This window comes from Synchiropus splendidus, chromosome 17 (genome assembly GCF_027744825.2).
Source record: "Synchiropus splendidus isolate RoL2022-P1 chromosome 17, RoL_Sspl_1.0, whole genome shotgun sequence".
Classification (NCBI taxonomy): Eukaryota; Metazoa; Chordata; class Actinopteri; order Syngnathiformes; family Callionymidae; genus Synchiropus; species Synchiropus splendidus.
In genome coordinates, this window is record NC_071350.1 from 13795543 (window position 1) to 13820987 (window position 25445).

Here is a 25445-nt window from a genome sequence, read left to right on the forward strand (position 1 = left end):
CACCACAAAAGAGTTCCCCCCAGCGATCGGTTTTCCGACGATGACGCGGCCGCTGGATCGCCGCTGCATGAGTGCGTGTGGGCGCCAGATGAAGCTGATTGGCGTGAAGAGGAGGAATCACTCAAGTGACTTAAAGCAGTGGATTTTTAAACATGTGCTTTACGGTCCATAATCCTAAAATATCACTTCAGAAATAACTGAGAGGCTGAGCAGACGCCGAAACAGAGCACAAGTGTTGCATGCGCGTCCTGAAAACACTCTGTAAAGACTCAATACATGACAGACAGTAGATGAAATAGCAACACGAGACGACAAAAACTCGATTGATTGAAAACATGAAACACCGGGAAGAGTCTCAGAATGGAAGACAAAACCGTTTTAAATACTGATGATGTCATGGCAAGGACTCAGGTGAGCCTCCAAAGTATGAAAGGAGCTGCATAAGAAAACTACAGAGATTTCACAAAGACTGAAGGAAACATTGTGGGACACAAATTCTCTCTTAGAACCAAGAAAGACTCGTAAAAGACTCATCTCGGACTAGTCGATATGACTCCTGCAAAGGCACCAGCAGTTGATGGTGTAAATCTTCTACAATGAGTCTCATCTGTGACTCTTAGGTGACCACAAACTTCAGAGACACACTAGAATCTCCAGTCTTCATGGGAAACTTCAGAGACTAAAAAATATCAGAAGGACTCCAAGACAGAACCAGAAGAGAGGAAATACATTTTTACAGACCGCAGTATCAAAAGGAATTCTTACTGGATGTAAAAGACCCAGGAGAGTCTTAAAACCCTTCTGTCAAAGACAATGAGAAGTTGACCAAGACAATGACAAGATGACTGAGAAAACTCAACAAAAAAACCATGAGAGTCAAAGCCACAATGGAGACGCTATGTAGGCTAATAAGCCGAGGAACCATTTAGAGAGAAAACTTAGACTTGAGAGAAGACTTCAGGGACATTTCATTGAATGACGTCATTAGACGACTTCATTGACTCTTAAGCACCTTTTGTGGGCATTTGCAGACTTCTGAGTCTCTTGAGTTTTCCTCAAGTGCTTTCTATTGAGTCCATTAATATGGTCGAGCTCAAAACTCCCATCACAGTTATGGCTTGGAAACTCAGTACTTCCGCTTCATCAGTGTCACAATCGCCAGGCAACCTTCAGAACATTGAGCTAGCAGCCTATAAGAACCATTTTTTTATGGAAGTGCTTTCACCTTCAGCTCATCAAAGTGATGCAACAGCGCAGAGAGGAGCTCAAATGGACCAAAACAGACCAGCAAGTTTCCAAGACGACACATGGAGGAGGACAATGTTATCAACATCTTTGTTGCTTGAATTTTTGTGTTTACAAAAACACCTAAAACTCCTCCGTTCGGCGCCAACAGATAGTGAATTGTTCTTATTCTCCAACTGACTGAGCTGGAGTTCTTCCACCGCGAACGATTGGCCGAGCTTTGTGGCGTTCAAATGCTAATCAGCTGGAATTACCTTCCTTAATTAAAGCCCGCCGCGGCTCAGAACAAACACCGCTCCATTGAATTGAGGTGAAGTCAAAGGAATCTACATTTGGGGCACAGCGACAGTAAACACATGAATAAAACATGCTAAAGCACCGTGTGTCCGTGACTCTTGGCGCAAAAACACCGCCATTGTGCCGACAGGAAATTATTCTCCGATGGACTTTTGGACCGGTTTTGAATTTCTAGAGTCATTCGGGGACACAGAGACGTCCGCGGTAATCTTCCCCAGCGGCTCATCAAAATGCAAATGGTGCGATTGTGTACGGTTATCTCCAAAAAAAGCCTCCATACGTCGCTCCTCTGTGCATGTCAGTATCGCCACAGATACCGGCTGATTTAATTGTGGCCATTGCTGCCGCTGAGGTAACTGCGTATTGACGACAAAAGCGCGAGGTGGCTATTTTTGGTTTCGCTAAGTGGATTAACAGGCTTTCCATGTTTGCTTTTGGGTAGTTAGCAGCTGTAGTCTCCTCGATCTCCTGGAGCTAACGCTTGTTTGCTATTGTTGAGGAACTCAAAAGCGATTTTAGGAAAAACCTCTGAACTGGTTTCACCGACGACCTCGCCGCAAACTTTGACTCAAGTTTCACGATCAACTTAACTTTCAAGAAAAAAATCATGTTTCTTTTCAAGCCCACTTCACAGTCGTCACTAGATGGAGCTAAACAGCGTGTGTAGAACAACTGGTTGCGAATACCCTGTATGCTAGCTGTTGCTCAAGAGAGACTGATACTTGAAACCCTTATACACAACCCATAACATGTCACCACAGTTTTCACTACACATTAAGGTTTTGCAAATAAGGTAGCACATTTCACAGCAACTGAGATTGGGGACCTTTACGGACCTAAGGTGTCAAGAAACTGGGATGTTAAAATACCATTCATTTTCACTTTTCTATTTTGCTTTTCATTTTTCAATGCTTGATATTTTTCTGTCATGACTGAACTTCATTTCTTTTTTTATTGTCAATGATGCTACTGTAACTGACTCTTGACACTTGCTTCTTGTTTGTGTGATCGCCTTTCTTTTCTTCTCCCCAAGATCCACCTCAGACTTCCAGAAAATGTCCCTACCGTACCATAATTTTACTCTGACCCTCACCCAGGTGACACGGTAGCAGTGAAAATTGCGTCATCTTCAGGATATTCAGCTGAGCTTTTTCACTTCTGGACGCTGAGCTAGCTATAGTGGAAACAGCCACCCTCAGGATTGTTTGTTGAGGCTCTACTGGGGAAAGATTGTCACTCCTCCAAGTGCTATCTATATGTTGCCTAAATCCTGGCAGCAACTCAACAATAAACGCGATATTGGAGAGTTTTCAAACCCCTGAAAAAGACTCCAGGTGTCTATTTCTGGAGCGCCGGTCCTGAATTTATATCCTGTACCCGTACACACGGCATTGCTTAGTAACCCCCTGACGGCATCAACCGCAGGTAGTTCTGACGATGCGCTCCGGCCTCCCTCTTGAGGGTAACACATTCATCCGGCCTTATGATGGAAACGAAGCGCTATTATTTCTACTTAAATCCCAGAGCTTCCTTTTACCGACACGCCGCCCGGTCTTTGGCTGCGAGGCAGTCGATTAGTCTTGACTGAACAGGCTAAACGCTGGATGTGGTTTCTCTATTGGCCTTTGATCCGTTCACCTTCTGGCGATGTGGAAAACAGATTGTTTAGAGGGAAAGAACAGCAACGTTCCCTTGGAGAGAGGACAGAATGTATTTTTGTTGCCTTTCTTACAAGGGTTTTTAGCAGAGTGAAAAAAGAAAAGGCAGAGTGCAACGTTTTTACAACTCTGTTTCGGTCAAACTACAGCAGAGATTTTCTTACCTTCCTTACCTTACATGTCCATTTAAAAAAATATTGTTCTGTTTATTTACAAATTATTCTATTGTCACAAATTTTATGAAATTGTCTTAGAAAAGGATTTCAGCCTGAATGTGATCAAACAGAAATACATTCAAGACTAAAACCGTATTTTACCCAAGCATTTCTCAGATACTTTGCATAGTACTCTGAGCAGTTTTTCCTAAAACCTGCCACATTATCATCAGAGAAGTCAAGTGAAGTACACGTTTGGAATATTTTACTGAAACTACTGCTTCACTTTTCCCATGGTCAAAATAATAGCGTAACAACGAAGCTATCATTTAGCATCCTTGTAAAATGGAACTATTTAAACAGTTAAAATGGGACTCGCTCCAGTGACTTCGAACCGATTTGGATTTTCAGGATTTACACTCCTTTAATGTGCAGTCCAGCAAACAAATCAAGTCGAGTCAACTCTACTGGCCACCCTTACTCTGAGTCTCTTCAGGATGACTGAGCTTCTATCCTGAAGAAAGAATCCAGACACTCTTATAGCTCTTGAAATCATTTCCTTTTGGTCACTGCAATGCCCAGAGGTGAGTAGAAATCCACCTGTCAGCGGAGTCTTCAACTGTCCATCTCATCTTCTCTCACTCATGAACAAAACCCCAAGACACACCTCCACCAGAGGAAGCATCATAAATTGGACAGGGCATCCCTCCCTTTCCAAATAATGACCACGGTCTCAGACTGAGCGGAGATGATCCCTGCCCTGAGGCATTCCTGAACCACATCTTGGGCAAAAAGCGAATACTAATCTGCCCTTTAAAATCCAGGCTAGTGTCCTGTCCAGACTCCTCCCCTATGGGGACCAAATAATCAGGTCCGGCACCCCAAACTAAGACTTAAGTGACTGGTTGAACAGAATACCTAAATCTGTAGCAGCTGCGACCTTGCTGCTAACTCTCCTCATACGCGAACAAACTTTGAGTCTCATTAAATAACTCGTCTCTGTTTAATAAAACTTCTCCGCACAGCTTTGTGTGCTCGGCGGCGTCCCTGCCCTTTTACCCAAAAGAGCAGAAACAATGATGCCAGCTTAATCTGGAGAAGATAGAAATGTCAGGTGGAGCACTTTTGAAAATCAATGAAATATCAGACACTCCGTGCCGCATGCTGAACAGCGACAGAGGAGGTCGCCCTGAGAAAACTAAATCACAGACACATCTATTGTGGTCGTAATACTGAGAAAATAATCCGCTCACACTAAAAAAAACACAAAAAACAAACGTGGTTCGATAATGGAGTAGAGTTCTGCTGCTCTAAGGCTGATCTGAAGAAACAGCCGCAGCACAAAAACAAGACCATAAGAGGTATAAAGAAAATGCTACTATAAGAGCATCGATCACTTACTTGTTGGTCTTCCTATGAAAACTTGAAAAATCTCAAAGAATTTGGGACAAAAAAGGAAAATGGGGAAAAAGTGAGCTTTGTAAATACCTCCAAAAGTAATAGGTTCATTACTCAACTGGGACTCTAGGAGGCATGGGTCCAAACTCAAGGCCCATGGGTGAATTGAAGCCACACTGTCTCGGCCCGGTCAGCAGATATTTCCATCTGCCATCAACACCATCAGTCTTCATGTTTCAGCCGAGGATATCATTGATGGTTGCGGTGGACAAGGGATGTCACAGGTCAACAGGAACATCGCAGTTGGATTGGCGATGTTCAGCTGGCTGAAGTAGGGTTCCATGGGCTCCAGGTGTGACCCTTATTCAAAAGCATAAACACACACTTGGGAAACAATGGCGCATTAAAGAACCTGTCTTGTGTTTCTCAAGCAAATCCGATGATGCAAAAAGTTTCTTTTGTAATGTAAATATAGATCCAAAGCCAAGTCAGGTCCAACCATGAAGCAAAAACTTTCCAAGCAGCTCTTGAGATATGCAGGTGGAGGGTCTCCCGCTGCACCACCCACAGAAAACATTCTTCTCCACAACTTTCCCAACATCCATGTTAAGCTATGGGATCCCTCGGCTTTCCGGAGGAAACAAAGTAAAGCACTGGTGCACGAACTTCTCACTGCAGAGGCAGCTGGCCCGTCAGCAGCGCCGCACTCGCGCTCATTTAAACAGCGATTCTCACTTTTCCTTCTCATTTACCTTCAGCGTCTCGCTCCACTTCCCCTTCGGTCTTCCACAACGTTTAATTAAAGCGCCACCAGAACCGCCCGCGTCAGCATGGTCGGATCATGGAGCTGCTGGTGGAACCGGCCGAGCGTGGAAATTTGTTTACAGTATGTAGCAACGCGACGATGGAGAGGCTTGGGATAGATGTGATGTCTCTGTTTCTTTCCATTCTTTCTGTGAGTTTTCTTTTTGATTCAACTTTTGTGTAAATTAAACTACCACTGATCGACAAACCTCACAGTTTCTTTGTGATTACCAGACACATTTGGCACTGAAAGAGAAAAAAACAGTAACCAAGCAGACCCTTATTCCTCCTCCACAACCTGAAACCAAGCAGTATAACGCACTTCATTTTATTTAGTTTACATGTTTGTGGTATTTTTACTTCCAAAACTACAAATGAAAAACACAAAAATGGTGAAGGAAGGAAATCGCAGAAATACGCAGCTCCATGAAAATTCTCTAGAGAACATAGTGTTGCATTGACTGCATGGGGCCAGAAAATACATGCAACCGTCCACATGTGGCCCACGGGCCGTACAAGGCGGCGACATCAAATACCGAAATCTGATCTGTCCAAGAAGAAACAGATCATCAGTGAGTGGTGGTTGCTACTGCAGCTAGCGTTAGCTCCAGTCCAGGGCAGGAAGATGAAACGACTCTTTTTGTTGTTTCAGAACGAGCTAATGAAGTGAGTTGGGCAGAAAATAAAAGATTTCCAGTCTTAGTAACCGGTTTAGAAGCCGATGATGCGTGGAAAAAAGAGACTTGGAGGATGTCGAGGCAGGAAACTCCCGGGACACCGAGTCAGAGCGCACGTTGCCTGTCGGTGGTCATCAATGAGGATAAGACGGCGGCAGCGGCTTCCAGAGGCGAGCGCCATTCATCTCTCTTTATTTAGCTTCCCGGCTTGGCGAGCCAGGGCCGGACTGGGCGGACTCCTCATCTGCTTTCCGCCGAGGGCACAATCGTCAGGCTCATTTGGCAAAGCAAGGCAATTACCGAGCGGCTGGGCGAGAAGAAGGGGAAGACAAAGAGGAGGGTCCGCAGGACGGTGGGGAACTGGAGCGCGGTGATTTAAATGGAGCCCGGGGAAGTACATTAAGGTGGGGTTGACTTGAGGACAGGTCATCCAGCATTAGCGGTGAGCGCTAAGCGGTGAAAGCAGCCGCGTGGCCGTGATTACGTGCTCAGTGTGACGTGAAATGATTCGCTTCTGTACAGTTTAGGGGGCTGAGCTGCGAGGCCACTTCGTGTTTGGAGCCAGAAGAGGAAAGGCAGGGATGAGGATCAACCAGAGGAGGCAGCAAAACTGCAGAAACACTCCAGTCTCATTATATTACGAGTTCCTGACAAGTTCGCGTACAGTCAGAAACGCTGTTTTCTCAGAAGCCAGAAAGGAAAGTAGGAACCAGGAAAAAGAAATGTGAGACTCTGAATCTGTGAGTCACAGTCTTTCAATTGACTTGGATGGAAGGACTGCACTTGATTTTCAGTCCGACTTAGTCTTCATGCGAACACCTCTTCCTGTCCAACCATTTTTTTTGTACTGTTCTCTGGAATTTTTTAAACAACCCACAGATCACGAATTCCCTCTTAAAGTGACTCAAATTAACTCCCTAAATCAGGCACCTATTCCGGAGTTTGTTGTTCAGCTCTCCATGTGCGAGCCCTCTGGTGGATGCCCACATTACTGAATGTATTAAACACAAATCACCTCGCTGGTAGAGAGTGTAACTGAGTCACGATTGAGACTTTATATCACACAGAGCAGAACTCCCCAACGTTAGCCAGTACAACTCAGAGTTAAGACTTTTCGGGACTTCCTGTTTATCCATTTCCAACTCCTCACTTAACCACTTCTATCTTTACAGACTTTTATCTAGATAGTTTTTACTAACTTTCTGACACAAAAAAAGAGTGACGCAGAATCACAATTTTTTTGAAGACTTGAATCGCAAGGTCATAATGTTCTGATGGATCAACACTTCTGGAACCCCTGGTGTACCGGGCAGTATAATCTGTTGTTCTAGCTGATATCTGACTTAGTTTTGGGCTGTTTATGTGGCCCTGAGTTCTGCCGAGCCCAGCATATTTTTACGATCACATCTATATATTAAAGCGCCAGCTCCTGTTTTCTTCTGCTCTCTGCAGACCAGTCGTGCCGGTGGCCAAGATAAATCAGAGCAGGTCGGCGTCTCAGGAGAGTTGTGAAGGAACTCTCACAGAGAGCCGACTCATGAAATAATTAATAATAATTAATATGCCCAGGCCAGGTCCCAGATCTTCCACGTGGAGGCCACATGCGGCACCAACGTGCTGCAGCGGATGTAAATTGTGGAGCGAAATAAACAACAAAGATGGCAGAGCGTCAGGAGCCCTTGAGAATGTAAATGAAAGCCGGAGGAACACTGGTGTTGAGAATGAGAATGAGATGATCCAGATGTCTGAGTCAAACCTAAGGTTCTTTCGGCTCTGAAGAGTGTCTGCTTTGTTGAGCCTAAGAGCGACAGACTGGTCGAGTTTCCAGTGACAGCGACTTGAGGTGAAGTAAGAGCTGAGCCAAAACATCAAGCTTTTTGCTCACTGCTCTCACCGACAGTGGACAGATGATGTCTCTCGGTATTAGGCCTCTTTAGTTCCGCTGCTGCCCCCACGACCTGACCACAGCGAAGTGGATGAAACCACACTCCTGCAACTCGTCTGCAACTGTGGTAAATGCTTCTCACAATTCCACAACACTTCAACAAAAAATGAATCCAACAAAGCGCTTGATCACTAAACAAGGAAGTCGACAAATGAGTTTGTGTTGCTAAAACGAGAGCCAAAAGCGAACCGCTAACACCACTCCCCTGTCCTCTCCCCTCAACAAAAACACGCTCAGAAACCTTGTAATTCTGAGCGCTGACATATCACATAGCATGTCTCCGACTCATCAAGAGAGCGACTTGCGGACTTGCGGAAACCGGAGAAGGATTGAGTTCCGTCCGAAGACGATGACTGCAGATGTTTGGATGTTTGTGAGCGGGTCCCGCTCTCACAGACCCGAAACATGAGATTAAATAAAATCTTGTGGCAGCAAAGTGGATGTAACCGACCCTGACACCGCATGGAGCGGCCTCATTAAAGTGTAATGCAGCAGCCTTAAATCTGAGACGCCGAAACTCAGCAGAAACGTAAGTGTCCAGGGTTTTAGCCAGAATCTCAACTCTGACATGAACCGTCAGACGTTTTTAATATTCATGTTGCAAAAACGCTGAAACGGCACCTTTATTGTCGAACTGAAATATATCCTGAGGTGAACGTGCTTTTGTTTTCTGTCATTAAATGTAATATTTATACTGTGTGGAACATTTCGGACAACTTTGACTGGCCGCTGCAGCAGTCGAAGCGTTTGATTTCCGTCGACCTTTGACCTCACTTGGAAAGCTAAAGGGCTCTAAGTGATCCAAAATATTCCCACTCTGAGCTGGTGACCTCACCTCCTCTCCAAACAACTCCTTAAATTCCAAACTCCAACGGCGGGGTATCAAATAAATGCGTTTCCAGTCACAGGAGGCCAGAGAGACCCACGCCGGTTAACTGGACACAAAATCAATGTGGATCAGCGGTTCCAAGTCAAGCGGTGATCAATATGGACGGTAAATGTCCAGAATCTCAATGAGCCGACGAGGTTAGCTGCCTGCACACGTGACCCCCGCGCACATCCGCAGACTCTTCAAGAGACCCGCTGTCGTCTTAAATCAGCCGTGAGGGTTTGATGGACGGCGGCTGTCTCGCACCGAAGCATCTAAACAGGCCGACACACATCCAATCTGGCTCTGTTGCTCTCATTAAACTTCAATTAGCTGCAGAGAATAATAACAAGGGCCACTGATGCCGCTGAACGCACGGGTGAGCGGCAGCGCCGGCGGGAACATTTAAAGAATGTAAGAAGGAGTTACACACACCACAGTCACCCGGCAATGTCTGCGGTGTGTCGTTCATCTTCCACGGGAGCGTGAGGGATATGTAGCCGCGTTCTTGCTTCACAGCTGTTGTGAGTCTGCGCCTATATTTTAATTCAGTTTTTTGGGGTTCATCAAGGTAATTAGCTTTTATCTTCAATTTATTCGGTAAAGTCTTGTGTTGATTCTGTCTTCGTGTGTGTTGTCGCATCTGTTTGTGTTGAATAATTAGTGTTTTTCATATTTTGTCATGACAACATAAGTGTGTCTGTTCATTGTGTTGTTTACATTTGCAACATATAAAATGGGTTCCAGAGTTTAATGTTGACTATATTTATTTTTATCAAATTTCTGTTGTCAATATTGTTTTTATTTTGTTTGTTGTGTGTCGTAATCTATAGGTTTACCACAGTGTTTAACTGTTAATTGTTGCGTCGCACATTCCGCATTTGCTTGTTTGTTAATGTATATGCTTTTTTGCGTTCTTGTAGTGATTTATTGTCCGTCCTGATTTTTGTCAGGATTTTTGTCAACAAGTCAGTGCTGTGTTAAAGGGTGCTACAGCAATGGTAAGAAGCTGTCCTTGCCAAAAATGTTACTTCCCTCACTGTTGTGTTAGTTGTATGTAGTGGGATGTAGTGGCTCTTTGTTATGTTCAGACATTTCCGGTTGTGCGTTCACTCTGTTTGTTGCGATTACTGATTCATTGTCGTGTTCAGCAAACAGCGATGGGCGGCTGTGCGTTTTTAATTCTTATCGTCTGGTTCTTGTCTCACAGTTGTGTTTCGTAACTGGTTGTTGTGATCTCCAAGCTAATCACTGATATTCTTGTGTTGTTTTATTGATCTGTTGTCATACTTCATCAAGCAAAGATGCGTTTCATGTTTTTTTGTGTTGTGCCTCCTCGCGGCAGAAAAAGGCGTCGAGTGATAATAAGAGGAATATTTCCCCCTCCATCAGCATATTTGGCTCAGCGGGGCGGCGAATGGCGAATGCTGCGAGCGAGGCCACCTGCTGGTTGTCAAGAGTCCTTCAGCGGCGCCACCGATGACACCATGCTGTCATTTAGCCCCCATTCACATCAGACGTCGTCTAGCGTGTGACACTGAGAGAGACCAGGGCTCAGTGACGCACCAACAAGCCTCCCAAATTCAATTAGAGCTTCAGGTGTTCAGCAGGCCTGAATAATTAACCCCCTCCTGTGACATCCGGCAATTTCCTTAAGTAAATGAAGTGCTAATATTCTCAGCAAATGTGTCCGGGCGTCTTTGCCTGCTGTTGGGCTAGTTGCCTAGTAACTGCTGGAGAAAAGATGGAGGATCTTGAATTGAGCAGGAGGTGACATGTTTTTGAATCATAATCCCTCATCAGCGGATCAGAGGACAGAAGAATGCTTGTGCCGCGTGTGTGGTCGGGAACAGGAACCGCACGAGGCGGCGATGAAGAGGAGGACGTCGCAGCAACAGCGAGTGCCTTCTTGAATCCACACGCCGCTGATTTGTCCCCTCCTCTAGTCATTGAGATTCTCTTCCGCTAGAAACATCAGTCGCAGACAACGTTAGCGTCACGGATTCACTTCTACAAAGTTGGTTGATCAAAATCATCTCCTGCTCTCCGGTTCAGCGACGAAACGTGAACACCAGTGAAGACGATCCTGCGTTTCCCGTCGAAACGCGGCCTGGTTACCATAAAGAGGGCTGGCTGTGATCTTCAAACCTGAATCACCAGGGATTTAGGAGATCATGCAAACAAAGGTCGGCTATCAGCTTCCCGTAGCGGAGAAGACGTATCACATGTCAGCTCGCCTCTGAAGGAACGCAGTCGCTGACGGCGGCGCTGGATTGTGACAGGAGAGATTCCTCAGGGGGATTCGTCCCGCATCATATTTCTTCCTAACTGCCGTTATTTAACATCAATTATCAAGCGCAGAGGATTGATGCTGACGCGGTTCACGCTCAGGTGGCGAGTGGAGTCTCTGCAGTCGGGCCTGCATCAGCCAAACATTGCTCAATTGCTCCCTGTCACCCACTGCAGAACAATGACTTGACAACTTGTTACAAACTATTTCACAACTCAATATATACAACTAGAAGTCTTTAGACGTTGACATCACACACCAGCATCATCGTCTGAAATGTTGTCAAATCAGCAGTCCATGCGATCTATTTTCTGCAGATGGTCCGCTTTGCTGTGCCCCCAAATTCCCAATATGCTCAACCAAGAGTTTAGCTAGCAGCGTGTCTGGGTGTCTTGGGGAAACTCTACTTTTAGTCAGTCCCTTTAGTTAGTCCCTGTTTTCCCCTCCGTGGCAACGTCGCACATCTCACTCATATCTTGCTAGCTACACATTTCATTAGACGAGTGCCCTGTTGCAGCTCACAGGAGCTCGGAATGCTGCTAAGGTTTTCTTGAGTTGGGAAAAAAAAGAGCAGCACAGGAGCAAAAAGCCAGAATTAAGTAACTTAAATTCAGATTCACATTGTTCAACTTGTTTGCCCCCGGGTCAGCATTGCTAATTGATCTCCCGTCCATCCCCAGTTCACCCACAAGGTGGAGTTTTTTAAGCTCAATAAAGAAAAGAAAAAAGAAAAGGCACTCGTAACAGAGCGTGATGTTGCATATTGAAAACTCTCCGGCAGGAACAACAGACCAAGACTGCCTCCTGAGGCCATCACAATATATTTAAGGGCATTATTAATAAAGTGCTGCTGTATTCTCTACATGCTGCCTCCCGTGCACTGCTGGAAGGGTCCGATGTGCCGGGCATCTTATTAGACTCGCCTCTTCTTTCTGCATACAAATAACGCTGCGGTGAAAATAACAGGACCAAGTAGCTTCAAGTCATTTCTGACTGTGAGATTTAACAAACCGGTGCCAAGACTGTTCTGGGATTTGAGTGCCTGCTCATCTGTGATTCACTTCAGAGTCAAAGTTCTTCGCACGCAGGCTTTTCCTGTCTGATTCTCAGCTCGGAATCATGATACGGAGGACAGCTGGAAACTTACTTTCTATTGCCTCCGTGGATGGCCTCTGGAAAACCATCCCACCTCTGACAACATTCGTAGAGGCGCATTCTCAGTCAAAGTTTAACATGTGAAGCTCATTCGCATTCCTCACTGAGTGGGTCTGTGGGGGATTCCAACATCTTAGAGTAACCAAAACATCACTTTAATGAGTCTTCCATAAACAGTCGCAACGCCGCCCCCCCCGAGGTGCGGCAGTTGTGCTGAGTCGCTGCTTTCCCTGCCTACTGGAGCGCATACGTCACGTAAGGGTGAACGACATCTCGGCCCCCAGACATCCCCACCGTATCACCCACTAATCCGACAGGCTGCTGTGGAAATGGTCAGCGTGGGAACTGTAGGACGCCTGTTGTTCTCCAGGACTCCTTCCACGCCAACGCACTCCCTCACACCGAATTAAAAAAAAAAAGGAAAACGTTTCATCTTCCATTTCTTTGTTTTTCTCGGGGGGATGATTGCGCTTGCAGAGTGGAGGCGTCCGCTGCTGGAAGGATGTTGATTTGAATAAGAATCATTTTGAGCTCACTCGTCAAATTTGATGCCTCGCAGCAAACCAGGAGGGATTCGTTTCGGCCTTTCGCGGCGCCCCTCCTTCCCCCACCTCCCTTTTCATGGCAGTTTTGCACTCAAGGTTGCTGTGCTCCAGGTCGTGAACCCTTCATCCAGAAGAAGCTCCCGACGGATCCTGCAGCATGGCAAGGTTCTTAAAACCTGGTAATAAATGCTTGATGTCATTCTCTTTGGTGCAGTCTCACCGAGTGCGATTGTCTTTTCCATTCCACAGTGGGAAGTGTTTTCATGTAGCACAGAGGCGGAGAAGGAGCTGTGCGGTTATTTTGGGCTCAAGTTTAAAGACTCTTCACTTGCTGTCAAGTTGATGTCCACTTGCTCGCCTCCATCATTTCATTTGTATCACAGCCACTGACGTCAAGACTTGAGGAGGACGTGTGACAAAGAGGACTCGGGCACAGATCATCCTTCTTCTTGACACCAAGTCCTCGATTCGCACATTAAGTCATAAAAATACAGATGTTTTCTGTAACATGAAAAACCGTGACTAATAACTGTGATTATCATTTTAATGTTTTTTAATGTTTACAAACTGAGCGGCTCTAGTCTCTTTCACTCCTCTTCTTTCCAATTTCTCGTCACGTGTTCAAATCACTATGTCATTGGCAAACATCAAGGCTCATCGACACCTCTCAACGACCACAGAAAAGCTGATGCAATCTCACCTCAAACCCCTGCACCACCTACAACACACCCCTTCACTGTCTCCATCCATCCAGCATGCCACGTCTACATGAGTCAACTTCTCAATACTCTTCTCTTTGAAGTCAGTGGTCAGCAGGGTCCACGGTTGGACTGGGAATCCACCTCAAAAAAATCCCCCCCCACGTTGAGACACCATCCATCGCACACTCCTCCACCTTCAAACAGTCTAAACACACACGGCAAGCGAGCTGTGACATTTAAGAGAATAACCAACTATTAAATCAGCAATAAACAAAAAACCACAAGACTCTGGTAAACAGCTTCTCTTCATCTTAGCGAGGGTGTGAAGTTGAACTCTGCCAGTAAGTGTAGCAGAAAATCATGAAACACACACTCAGAGCAGAGAGAGCATCATTAAAATCAGAAGTTGTTGGCGGTGGCGCGATGAAACGTCTCCACACCAGCGCCTTCTTTGAAAACGAAGAGCCTACTGGGCACCGCAATCCTTCACGCTGGGCAGAGCTGAGTCCATTACTCCAGACCGACGTTGCAAATCTATGGGCAGGCGCGGAGGAGGTGAGACGAGCGGGAGGGATACTAATAAAACCTCGGCAATTTTCTGTGTGTGACAACTTGAAAGAGGGAGAGACGTGCGGGCGGCCCACGGCGGACAATATGGCTTATCTTTGCTTTGTCCTTTTAAACCAACCATGGTGCTGGGAGGAACTGCACACGCGGATGCCGCGGGAGGCCCGCTTTGTGCTGCAGGGAAGAATAGAGGACGCCGATTTTATCCTTGTGGAGAGACGGAACATGAAGGGGAAGATGAGTCTTACATCCCTGCGGTTCCATCGGCGAAGCGCGAGCGGATCAAGCGAAACCTGCTTCTTCTTTGTCAACGCAACAGCAGATTCAAACTGATCCTGTGATTTGCCTGGAAGGTCGTTTGTGATAGCGGTGTCCATGGTCTGGTATGACTGATCGCAACATTTCGCGACGTTACTTTTTAACCCTCCGGAGACTCAAGAAGCAATTACATCTCCCGATCTGAGCGCAGCCAGGAACCTCAATATTTACGTTTGATCACACGTTTGTGTACAGTTTGTCTCCACCCAGAGGTCGCAGTCTATAATAACAGTGGCTGATGAAAGCACATGAGTTGGCCTCGACAGTTACAAAGTATTTTTTTATCTTACTATTTTATCACTCATTGGCTGATTTTTTTATTTCGGCCTTAGCATATAATGGCACTTTGGTTTACGAGCATAGCAGGTTCTGAACGATCGGAACCCAAAACAGCGCCAACTAGAGGACCCACAAATAAACAATTTGCTCTGGTTAGAGCATGTTCCAGAACCTGAGAGTAGAGAGAGAAAACCACTTTTTCCCAATGGGAAGCGGGTGGAGGAGAAGGCGGAGGAGGATTGGACCAAGGTGTTTGGGTTGCGAGTGAGTGGTTTTAAATGCTAATAAAACCTGATGATCTACCTATAAACCCACAGAACCATCTGCGGCGCTCTCCTACACAGTCACCCAATCCAAAACACGCATTGATCATCTAGAGATGAAGTCAAAAGTGAAACAATTAAGAATAAAAATAACTAAAATTGAAAAACAATGAAAATACATCAAAGACTATGTCAGAGGCTCAACATTAACTATTCAAGCGACCCACGAAGAAAGTGACCCACTTTCTTTTATCGCCGGCAGCAACATGGCCGCCTTCTCCTGGAAGGCAGTGGCCCGTCTTCCTGACCTCAGCCTCTGTTTCCTGCCAGCTCGCCTCCTTCCCTCCTCTCTCGCTTCTGTCAGTGATGGCTCATCTTCTCTCACCATGGGTTGATGGCGAATGTCACTGTCTCACTGCGGAAGCTCTTCGATTGTACGACTCTGGCAGCCACAGGCCGCCTTGTCAAGACGGATCGAGCGACTCGACGAGCTACCGGAGCACGTCTCCCATCCGAGAGGTCAGTCGAGGGTCGCTTGCTGGAAAGTGACGCTGCTATCTGTGCGTTTCGGGGGTTGTTTCCATGTTGAACAAGTTGCTTTATTTGACCTCTGTCAAGTCAGAGTTGTGACTCATCAGGGAGGACTCGGTGACTGTAGTTAGCCAAACGTCCTCCACCAAATGAACCCTCCAGTCATGAATATGCTTTCACGTTGACTCTGAAATATACATCTGGTGTCCACCAGTGGGCTCCTGGGTGCCACTCAGAAGGTTCTCCAGTGACTCTCGCACATTAATTTCGCTTATGACTCCCTTCATTCAACAGTCATTCTCAATCTTTAGTCCAATTTAGGGATCCAACGAGTCACAGTCATCTTAGAGACTCAACATGTGAGTCACACACATCTAAGTGAGTCGCTAGACTAGGACTCAAAAAACTCTTTCAGATTTCTACTGCAGCAACAACAATGTTCTATCCTGAGAGTCAGAGTGCCTTGGACTCATGTTAGTTTCTGCTTTACAAGGAAGAAGAAGCATTGCTACAGATTTCTCTTTAAACTATAACCATAACTCTCAGCTCAGCAAGAATAAACAACATCACATATATCACATATTTAAACAGCTCACAGTGAGTCAGAAACTCAAGTCGCTCTCCAGCGCATTCCAAGCTTTTTAAGTGAGTCGAGCTGTTGTGAATTCATATAAACAGGACAATGTCAGTCAAGATATTAACACTTTCTTCCCAATGTTTACACACACACACACACACTCATGACTTTTTAATGGCCTGACAGATTGGCGATCAGCTGTTCAGGGTGCATGTATGCGCTCGTGTTTTCTAATGTCGACACCAAAACTCACTGATCGTTCGTAACAGACAGAAACAGCCGTGTCGGCCCGCTCAGCGACAACAACACGAGCATCTTTAAATATTTTACAACACCGCTCGAGTGCCGGCTGCCCGCCGGGAGGGTATCAGGGTTTTTAGCAGAATAAGCAGACGAGCTAATTCCCCAGCCATTCGGTTTCCAACTGGAATGCTGAACTTGTGTTGAACCTGTTGGATAAAATCACATTTTCTTCCAGTACTCAGTGAGAGAAAAAAGTAAATAATTAACAAATAGATAAAAGACCTCTGCCGGTAGCAGTTCGGTCGGATGACGTCTTCGCTGGCAAAATCTTTTCGATGATCTATTTAATGAATCAACTAAATTTTTCATTTATCATTTGAAATTTATTTCATCACATTTTTTAATTAAACATCTTTAATATTGTAATAAATGTAAGAACTATATTAATACAGTCTGTATTTTTTATACTGAATTTAATTATTTTTCAACATATTTTACATTTCAGTTATTTATCGTACGTATCTTTAACGTTTTTCTTTTTTTATTATTCTATTTTGATTATTATTTTTCTCATTTTCTAAAAAAAAAAGGCATTTATTTCTAAAAAAAATCTTCTACAAGTGAATTATCTTAAGTCTAAATTTTCATAATTTACATTCAAAATTCAAAACATTTTTTTCCACATAACCAGCACCTACAAAATACTATTTTAATTTATTAATTTCGATATTTCTGCATTAGCATCATAACTAAAATGTTCTGCATTGTGTGTTTATCTTTAACAGTTTTTAAAGAAAAAAAATTTATACTTGTTGTGTTTGTACGGAAGGAGAGAACGTCAGGAACAATTCAGCCACAATCATCATCTAGAGAGTCAAAAGTTAATCTGCACGATTCTCTGTGTCTAACTGATGAACTGGATTTCATTTCCATGGGTCAGAAAGTGTGGAAAGTTTCCGCCGGTATCAATTTCGGAGTGAGGAGGCCTGGTAATGAGCGTAAATGTGTTGAGTGACGATGGTGCAGGGATTACAGTGATTGTGTTAGCGGTGTGTTTCATCAGTCGGCAGCTAATATTTCCTCTGTCCTCGCTGCCTTTGTGCCCTCGAGCACAGCATCGCTCATCTTATATTCCGCCTCTGTGCTAACAACCGAGAGGCGGTGCAGCAGGAGAGACTTGGTCCAGGTTCTCTGAGAGCTTGACTGGTCGATAACCACCTCTGTAGCATCTACTTTTACAAGCTGAGCCCCTCATGCATCTGTCATCTTCTTCTTTCAGCCACGGCAAAACAAGTGACCAGAGGAGAGAGGAGAAACCCACTGGTCAATGGAGAGCTGTTCTCATGCCTTAGATCTTTCTTCACCACGATACAGAGTCCTCATGGCTGAAGCTTCTCCCCTCACTTGCCTACAAGACCTTTAACTCCTCCAGCCTGCAGATAAACTCTGCACCACCAGAGGGACTTTGGCTGAACCCTTCTCCAGCGCCACTGTGACACCAAGGCTCGACTGTTTACCACAACCTTCCACCAAAAATGATTTCAAATTCAACTGCATGTCTAGCTTCAGGGATCTGCTCAGCAGAAACAACCCAACACTGCAGCAGGAAAATTAAAGTCTGTTTGCGTCTGGGCTCCTCGCGGGCCCTACGGGACGCTTGTGAATCGTTTACAACCTTCTTTAATCTTTTGTTTTCCGGCTTCAAAATACTTGTGCAGCGCCTTTATTAAAAGACATAAAATAATCGGCACTTTTCAGAAAGAGATTTATCTTTTCTGGATTAAATATCGAAGCTGGTGAAATAAACAAACAAGAAAATATTGTTTCGAGTTTCTGAATCCAAGTTCCACTCCTTAAAAAAGTCACATCAATTCATTACAAAACCTTGCTACATCATAAAATCTCTCAATGCACTGTCCAATATTGAAAAACAAATAAGAGTGTTGTTTTTAAAAAAGTGTGAGATGAGTGTGAGATGATGAGTCTTCCTTACGTTTATAATACAGAGATGAAACAAAGAAAAACTAAAAATAAATGAGATTTAAAAGACACAAAACTGGGTTTAAATTTTAGGAATTAAATATTTGTATTCAAAGAGAAATGTCATGGATGTGGGTTGTTGTGAAATTTAAAAAATGATTATTTATTATTTTTAAAAATTGTAAATAATTACAAATAATATATAGGTATATATATTTTAAGACAATTGAAACATCTATTTAATTAATCATTTTTAGGAGATACAGTACATTCATGAAATTAAAATATATTTTTTAAATTTAATATTGTATTTTTTATTTTCTCACAGCTCTAGAAGAAGGAAAACCAGAAGATGAAAATGTGTGGCAAGTCTTTTAAGGTAATCGGCAAGCAAAATAATTGATCTCAGATCAAACCGACTGAAGCAGGTTCAGACAGGAAGCTAGTCTTGAGCATCAACCCACAGAGGAGTTGTAAACCAAGCACATTAGCAGTCAAGCTTCGTCACGTGAAGCCAGAGCGAGGAGGAAGATGAACTTACTTCAGGCTGAACTGCTCGACGGTGGAGTTGGGCATCAGATAGAGGGAGATCTTCAGGGTCTCTCCCGGCTTGAGGGGCTTCTCCGGCAGCCTGAGAAACATGTTCTTGTCCAGCTGCTTATCCACCAGCAGCTGCTCCTGGCTAGCCTGGTAGAGGCTGATACTGCCGATGCGCAGCAGGGGGTGCTGTGACAGCGGCTCCCCTCTGGATCCAGCGCGGTGCCCCTCGTTGCACTCCCCGTCCAGGTTAGGCTCGTGGAGTGTGTAGTAGAGCTCCGCCTGGAGAGTCTCGCTGGTGAGCCCGTCCAGAAGTCCGTCGCCGGAGCCTTTCCTCCGACCCAGTGGCGCCACGTTGGCATTGAACCAGGACGGCGGTAAATCCAGCTGCGCCAAGCACTGCGCCAGGTTCCCTTTCATGCGGCAGGAGGTTTTGATCTCGCGGACGTCCCGGAAGGCGTGCAGGCGGACGCAAGGCAGCTTGTCCTGGGCCTTGAAGTCGTCCCAGTCCCGGCCCGCAATGTAGAAAAACACCTGGACGGTGGGGTTGTTGGAGAAGACACGCGCCTGAACAATGAACGCTCGCACCTTCCAGTTGACCGTCAGCTGTCCCGGGACCTCCAACGGACTGGCAGGTTGGAGCAGCTCCTTGGACACAGCCTGGTCCCGGGCAAAGGGCCCGAAGCTGATATTTATGGCCGGGAGCTCCTTGGTTTGAAACACCACAAAGCTCTCAGAGCGCTGCAGCGGGTGCGCGGAGCCAAAACCACCGGCACCACCGCCGACTCTCTGCTCTGATGTCCGGGTCTCGCGCAGGAAGAAGGCCAGCTGAGCGTTGGACATTTTGAAGTTGGCGGGAAGGTAGACGCTCGGCGGCGAGGGGGTGGAGGTCACAGAGGGGGCGCTGACGAGGCCGTCCGGGCTGGTGGGCGACACTTTGCCTGCGATAGCTGTCAAGACAAAACACACCATGTTACACTTCGATTGTCAAGGCAGCTCAAATTCATTCAGGTCTTGAGGACCATCCAGGGCTGGGAAACATCAGCAGAACCGACCATGAGAAGAATATTCAACCTGATGAAGTCAGTCAGGTTCACATGAGACTTGTCAATAACAAACCAAGACAAACTTCCTGTTGTGAAATCATCCTGTATTGTTATTCCTTTGCTGTCTTTTTGCAGATTAACCTTTCAGACCAGGGCTCCCCAAATGAAATGGCCGGGGTGGTGCAGGATTTTGTTCAAACCCAACTGGCACAGACAGCTTCACTCGGTGTCTGAACACTGTAACAGTTGACCCAGTCAGTCTGGTGTTGCTTGATTCAGATGACACCTCATTGGCTAAACTGTGCGTGCACCACCCCGGCCCTCTGAGGACCAGTTGGAGGGCCCCTGTTTCAAATACAGTCAGCTGCAAATACATCTTACCTAGCAGGAAACTCTTTTTTCTTTAGGAATGATTTTTCTGCTTTTTTAAATTTTCCTAAAAATATTGTTTTTTTTCCCCCTTCAGTTCCTTTTCAATGTCAATATTATAAGCACACATATTTTCTCTACATTTCATTTGAACCATAATCTGTATTTCGCACATTTTCCCCTAATAAGATTGTTCATATTATCATTTTAGATGTGTTCACTTTTCTACATTTTTTGTACAAAAATGAAAAAAAAAACCCAGTTATTTAACAGTTCTAGTCTTTTTTTCGTGTCTTTTTGGTAGATAACTCTTAGATAATCAATTATTGAGCTTAGTCCTTGGTGGGAATAAAGGCTTTTTAATTGAATTAATTAATTTGAGGCATTTTATTGAATGGTTTTCTTTGTTTATTTTTTTATCGCACGCTAGCTAGTTCAACTTTTGTGTGTGGTATTTTCAAATGTTGTCGGTTAAGGGCAGAGCTTTTAATTCTTGCTTCTTGTAAAATTTTCAGGGGTAAAACGTGACAGTGACGGCAGACTTTGGTCACGTCAGTCCAAAGTTGCGGTCCACAAAGTTAGCTGTTGACGTTAGCATTCTTCTGTCAAACTCCAGTGGCACCAAGCGGGGGTCATGGTTTCAGGACACCCCTCAAAACCAACAGAAATGAGAAGCTAGTGGTGACATATCACTACGGTTGGGTTCCGTTTCTCAAGAACACCGGAGCCTTCGCGCTGGTTGGAGACACGTTTATACACATGTCGCTGGAGGAGGTGATGCTAAAACAGTTAGCGTCTGGCCGGTGTCATGGCCAGCAGCGAATCGCACCCAAACACGGAGACACGCGGAGCCAATTAACCGGCTCCAATGAACCGCGCCAGGAGAGACCGAACCGCGGACCTTTAGTCATGAACAGGAATCAGCGACACATCGCTGCGGAACACCACACATCGTGAGATGAAGACGTACTTATCACAGCCAGCAGGACACACACAAGCCGGTCCCTGAGTTCCAGACCCCGCGTTACAAGTCCCATATTCCAAACGAGTTTTCATCCAGATCGCATCCTTTTCCGAGACGCCCCAAACTCCAGAAGGCGGTAAATCCCGGGAGGAGTATTCCGACCGAGGAGAGGAATGAAGCGCTCCTGCGGCGACTTGAACTTCACCAACATTCACTCACTCACGCACACACTTGCAGACTGAGGGAGTGCGGCTCCGGGGGTCGGACGCAGGGAGACGGACACGCCTCCACCCGGCAGAGGGGCGGGGCCGACCGGCAGACAAAGCGCTGGGCTCCGCCCACCTCTTGCCACACCTTGTCTGTGATCGCTGAGAGCCCTGATTCGTCCTCAGTGGACGTGTTCAGACAGACTCCTCAAGTGTGTGTGTGTGTGTGAGGAAGAGGAGGGGAAGGAGGAAGGGCGGGGGAGGGGATTTGTTGCATGAATGCCTCCAGGCTGGAAAGAGAGAGAGAGAGAGAGAGAGTGGGAAGGGGAGGGATTAGGTAAAGATTATTGATGAATTAGCCTTGCACCCCCCCCCCCCCCCCCCCCAACACCCCCCACACCCCTGAGAATGAGGAGGGATGCTGGTCAGAGAGGGAGTCGGGGGGGATGGGGACTCTGCCTCACCAGCGTGTGCTTGGAATTCCCATGATGAAAGAGGGCGAGGGATCCATGGATAAGTGTGGGAGCCGGGGCCCCGTAAACTGAATGGCAAACAGCGGAGGTGACAAAAGATGAAGCCGGGGGGAGCACTTACAAATGAGCAATCGTCGCTATAGCGAGGAGGATGAGAGGAGCTACTCACAGGGCGTTTTAATCGACCGAGAGCTCGCAGGAATGTGAGCTTCATGTTTCCTGGATCTTCCACTGAAACACGAACCACAGTCTACGACCGTCACAAAGCTTAGATTCCCCAAATTCCTTCAACGACCCACGTCTATAGACGCCCACTTCAAAGCAACAGAGCGATTCTGGAGAGCAACTTCAGTTTGCTGCAGCTTCTTAGCTCGACAGGACTGAAGAGTGACACTTATGTGACATCATTTCCTGGGTCTGCCCCGGGGCCTCCTCCCAGTTGAACATCTCACTTGTCCAGGAGACATCCTGACCTCTGCAACTGAAACTTTCTAGGAGGAGCTGTGTTCTGCTCTGAGTCTCTTCTAGATGACTGAGCTTCTGCAGCGAACCCAGACTTCCTGCAGAGAAAACTCTTTTTGGTCACCTGTTGACCACCGGTGAGAGGACAAATCTATAGTTCAATGGTGAGCTTCATCTTCTCAGCTCTATCTTCACCATCGAGAGTCCTCATGACTGAAGACCCTCCAAGACCCAGAGACACTCCATAAGAACCATGATATAAGACTGAGAGGAGCTGATCCTCATCCCAGCTGGTGAGCTCGCAGTCACTCCAAAACACTATAGAAACATGAAATAATCTAATAAAAGTCCATTTTTATTCTGACATATTCTGTTGAAAACAAATATATACCCTGTAGTAGAATCAATAATAATTCATCACTGGTAATATACAGTGAGAAGTTCAGTATTAAAGCATCAGTAAGTTCTCTCCACGGGGGCCAGACAATCACAGCTGCTGGTGTCAGATGTCACAGTGAATTTGGAATATCATCTGACGTCCCAGCTGGTCCTGATCCAGCCCTATTTTGGAGCTCGACAAGCACTGGAAGCAGCGGAACAGTCGACGGGATCATCTCGCCGCGTCAGTCCAGAGGCGGCCGCAGAACCAGACGGGGTTTTTAAACCCAAACAGACTCGGCCCCGAGCAAGGCACTTAAAGAAACCCAGTGAGCACCTGCTGCCGGCCAAACAGCCCGGAACACGGTCGCGCTTTTAATGGTGTTTTCATCAAAGCAGTTAGCGTTGCACTGTTGGAGGCTCCGGGGCCTCGTCGGGAGACGCGGGGCCCCTCGACAGCTTGTGTGAGGAGCGATGACGGGAGGAACGTCGAGTAACTCGAGTCAACAGGCTGCAGAAGAAGAGGAATTTCACCTACACACTAACAGATGGAACACAGCGCTGGCTGTTCAAACATTATGACCACCTGCTGAACTGGGTCATGATCCTTGATTGCTAACAGCGTGTTGTGCTACCGTGCAATCAGCTAGCTCTTTGGTGTCGTGCTGACACGGACAGGTTTTGACCCGAAGAAGACCAGCGCTCAAGCTGTGGCATGTGTTCTTCATGCTCCTCTGCAAATGGTGTCACAAGTAGGATGGTAAGGCCACTGGTGAATTGCAAGTGATGGACTGCAGACCAAGAGATGGGACCAGGAGACCTGACAGAGATTGAGCGGTCATGTGAGTGAGTTGACCAAACTTGCTGAGTATGACGTGACAAATGGCGTCGGAACAACACCATCTCCTCCCAGAGGCCAGAATCACCCAGGAAGGTGATTACAGCCCGCAACGCATCGGGGCTCCTCTGCGACATCATCGGCGGGGAGGGGTCAGAGGGCAGTTCAAAGAGGATCGCAGACACAGATGGGCTTCCGCTGTGAAACCCAATCACCTTCCACTTGATGTCCTATTAGCCTCCGGGCCAAATTCAATTCTCTTCCTGTTGTTCTCCCATTACTTCTAAACATCTGTTGCCGAAGTGTGTGTGTGTGTGTGTCTTCTATTCATCAGATGACTTGGTGTCACACAAGTTAATGAAAGTACTGGGCCGAGTCGGCGCCGATCGCCGTCCCCTGCTCATGTCAGCGACAGTTTCGATCAGAGATTAATTTAATGAAAAGCTGAGTCGCTCTCTTTTCCGAAGAGAAAGAGAAAGTAACAAACAAATTAGATGAAGAGAGCTGACGGCAATGTAAAGAGAGAGAGAGAGACAGAGGCCGAGTCGTGGTGCAGGTTGCCGCTTGTAAAGGTGAATGAAAATACCACAAACATTAAAGGAAGTAGTTCCAGTGATTACTAGCCTGAAATATTTCACGAGAAAATGCCCAAAAAATAGATGATAAATAATGACGGTAAAATAAAATGTGTACGTATATATACATATATATATATATATATATATTTGAAAAAATATTTGTCTCGTTTTTTGGGGGAATTTTATTTTGTCTTTGTAAAAAATAGCACAAACATTAAAGGAAGTAGTTCCAGCGATTATATATTTCACAATATATATATATATATATATATATTTTTTTTTATACATTTATATTTATACATATATATATATTTGAAAAAATATTTGTCTAGTTTTTTGGGGGAATTTTATTTTGTCTTTGTAAAAATAAAAATTTCTGCAAAAGTAAAAAATATTTTCTACCACAAAGATGGGATCATGGTGAAAACAAGTAAATACTACAAATATAATGGATTAAAAAATTTAATTAAATATTTAACTCTTTTTTTTCAGCACATTTTCCCCCACTGTTATGTGTTTTTCTCTCCTTTTCGATCATTTGCATCAAACTATAACCATTTAAAACAAAATTCATTTTAGTTCCAGGGCAGAGGGGTCTCTCTAGACAACAAATGTTGCTTGTTTGGGTGGAACCAGTTTTCACCACAAGTCAAGAACCCGCCATGACCAGCGCAACAGGGGCCCGACAGGGGCCCAGCCCCGCTGGCCTTCCTCCACCGCCCAAACATCAATCTGGCCTCAGAAAATATTCCAAACTCTGACAATCCCTGAAACCTGAACTTCCGCCTCCTGAATATATTTACACATCTTCAGAAGAGTCACATTTCCATTCAAATTTATTCAAGTGTTTGAGCGCAGCGCTGAGTGGGAGGCTGGAGGTCCGGCACCTCGTCGTCACACGGAACCTCAACCACGATCACTGTGAAGTTTTTAACTTCTGTGTTGACAAATGTGTATAAAAGCACAAGAAAATATCAAAAATATCATTTTCACATTTGAATAAAGTCGCGAGTGGATGTGTTCACTTGAAAGACAGAAAGCAGAATGACATTGGAGGAAGATTCAACACAATGCTTCCACTCTGTTTTCACATGCTCC

The 25445-nt window shown here is 45.5% G+C and overlaps 1 protein-coding gene across 2 annotated transcripts in view; it reads right to left on the minus strand.

Annotated features, from left to right (window-relative positions):
- The window catches only part of tmem132e (transmembrane protein 132E), a 227839-nt gene that overhangs the window by 45236 nt on the left and 157158 nt on the right, over positions 1–25445 (minus strand). Inside the window, exons 1-2 of one of the 2 annotated variants that reach the window (XM_053847327.1) lie at positions 21419–21729; positions 19038–19983 (exon numbers count right to left, since the gene is read on the minus strand). In XM_053847327.1, coding sequence (XP_053703302.1) covers positions 19038–19983; positions 21419–21485 — 1013 coding nt within the window. In that variant the 5' untranslated portion in view covers positions 21486–21729. Of the gene's footprint in view, positions 1–19037; positions 19984–21418; positions 21730–25445 lie in introns of those variants that run through there. The other variant, XM_053847328.1, reaches the window with a different exon arrangement.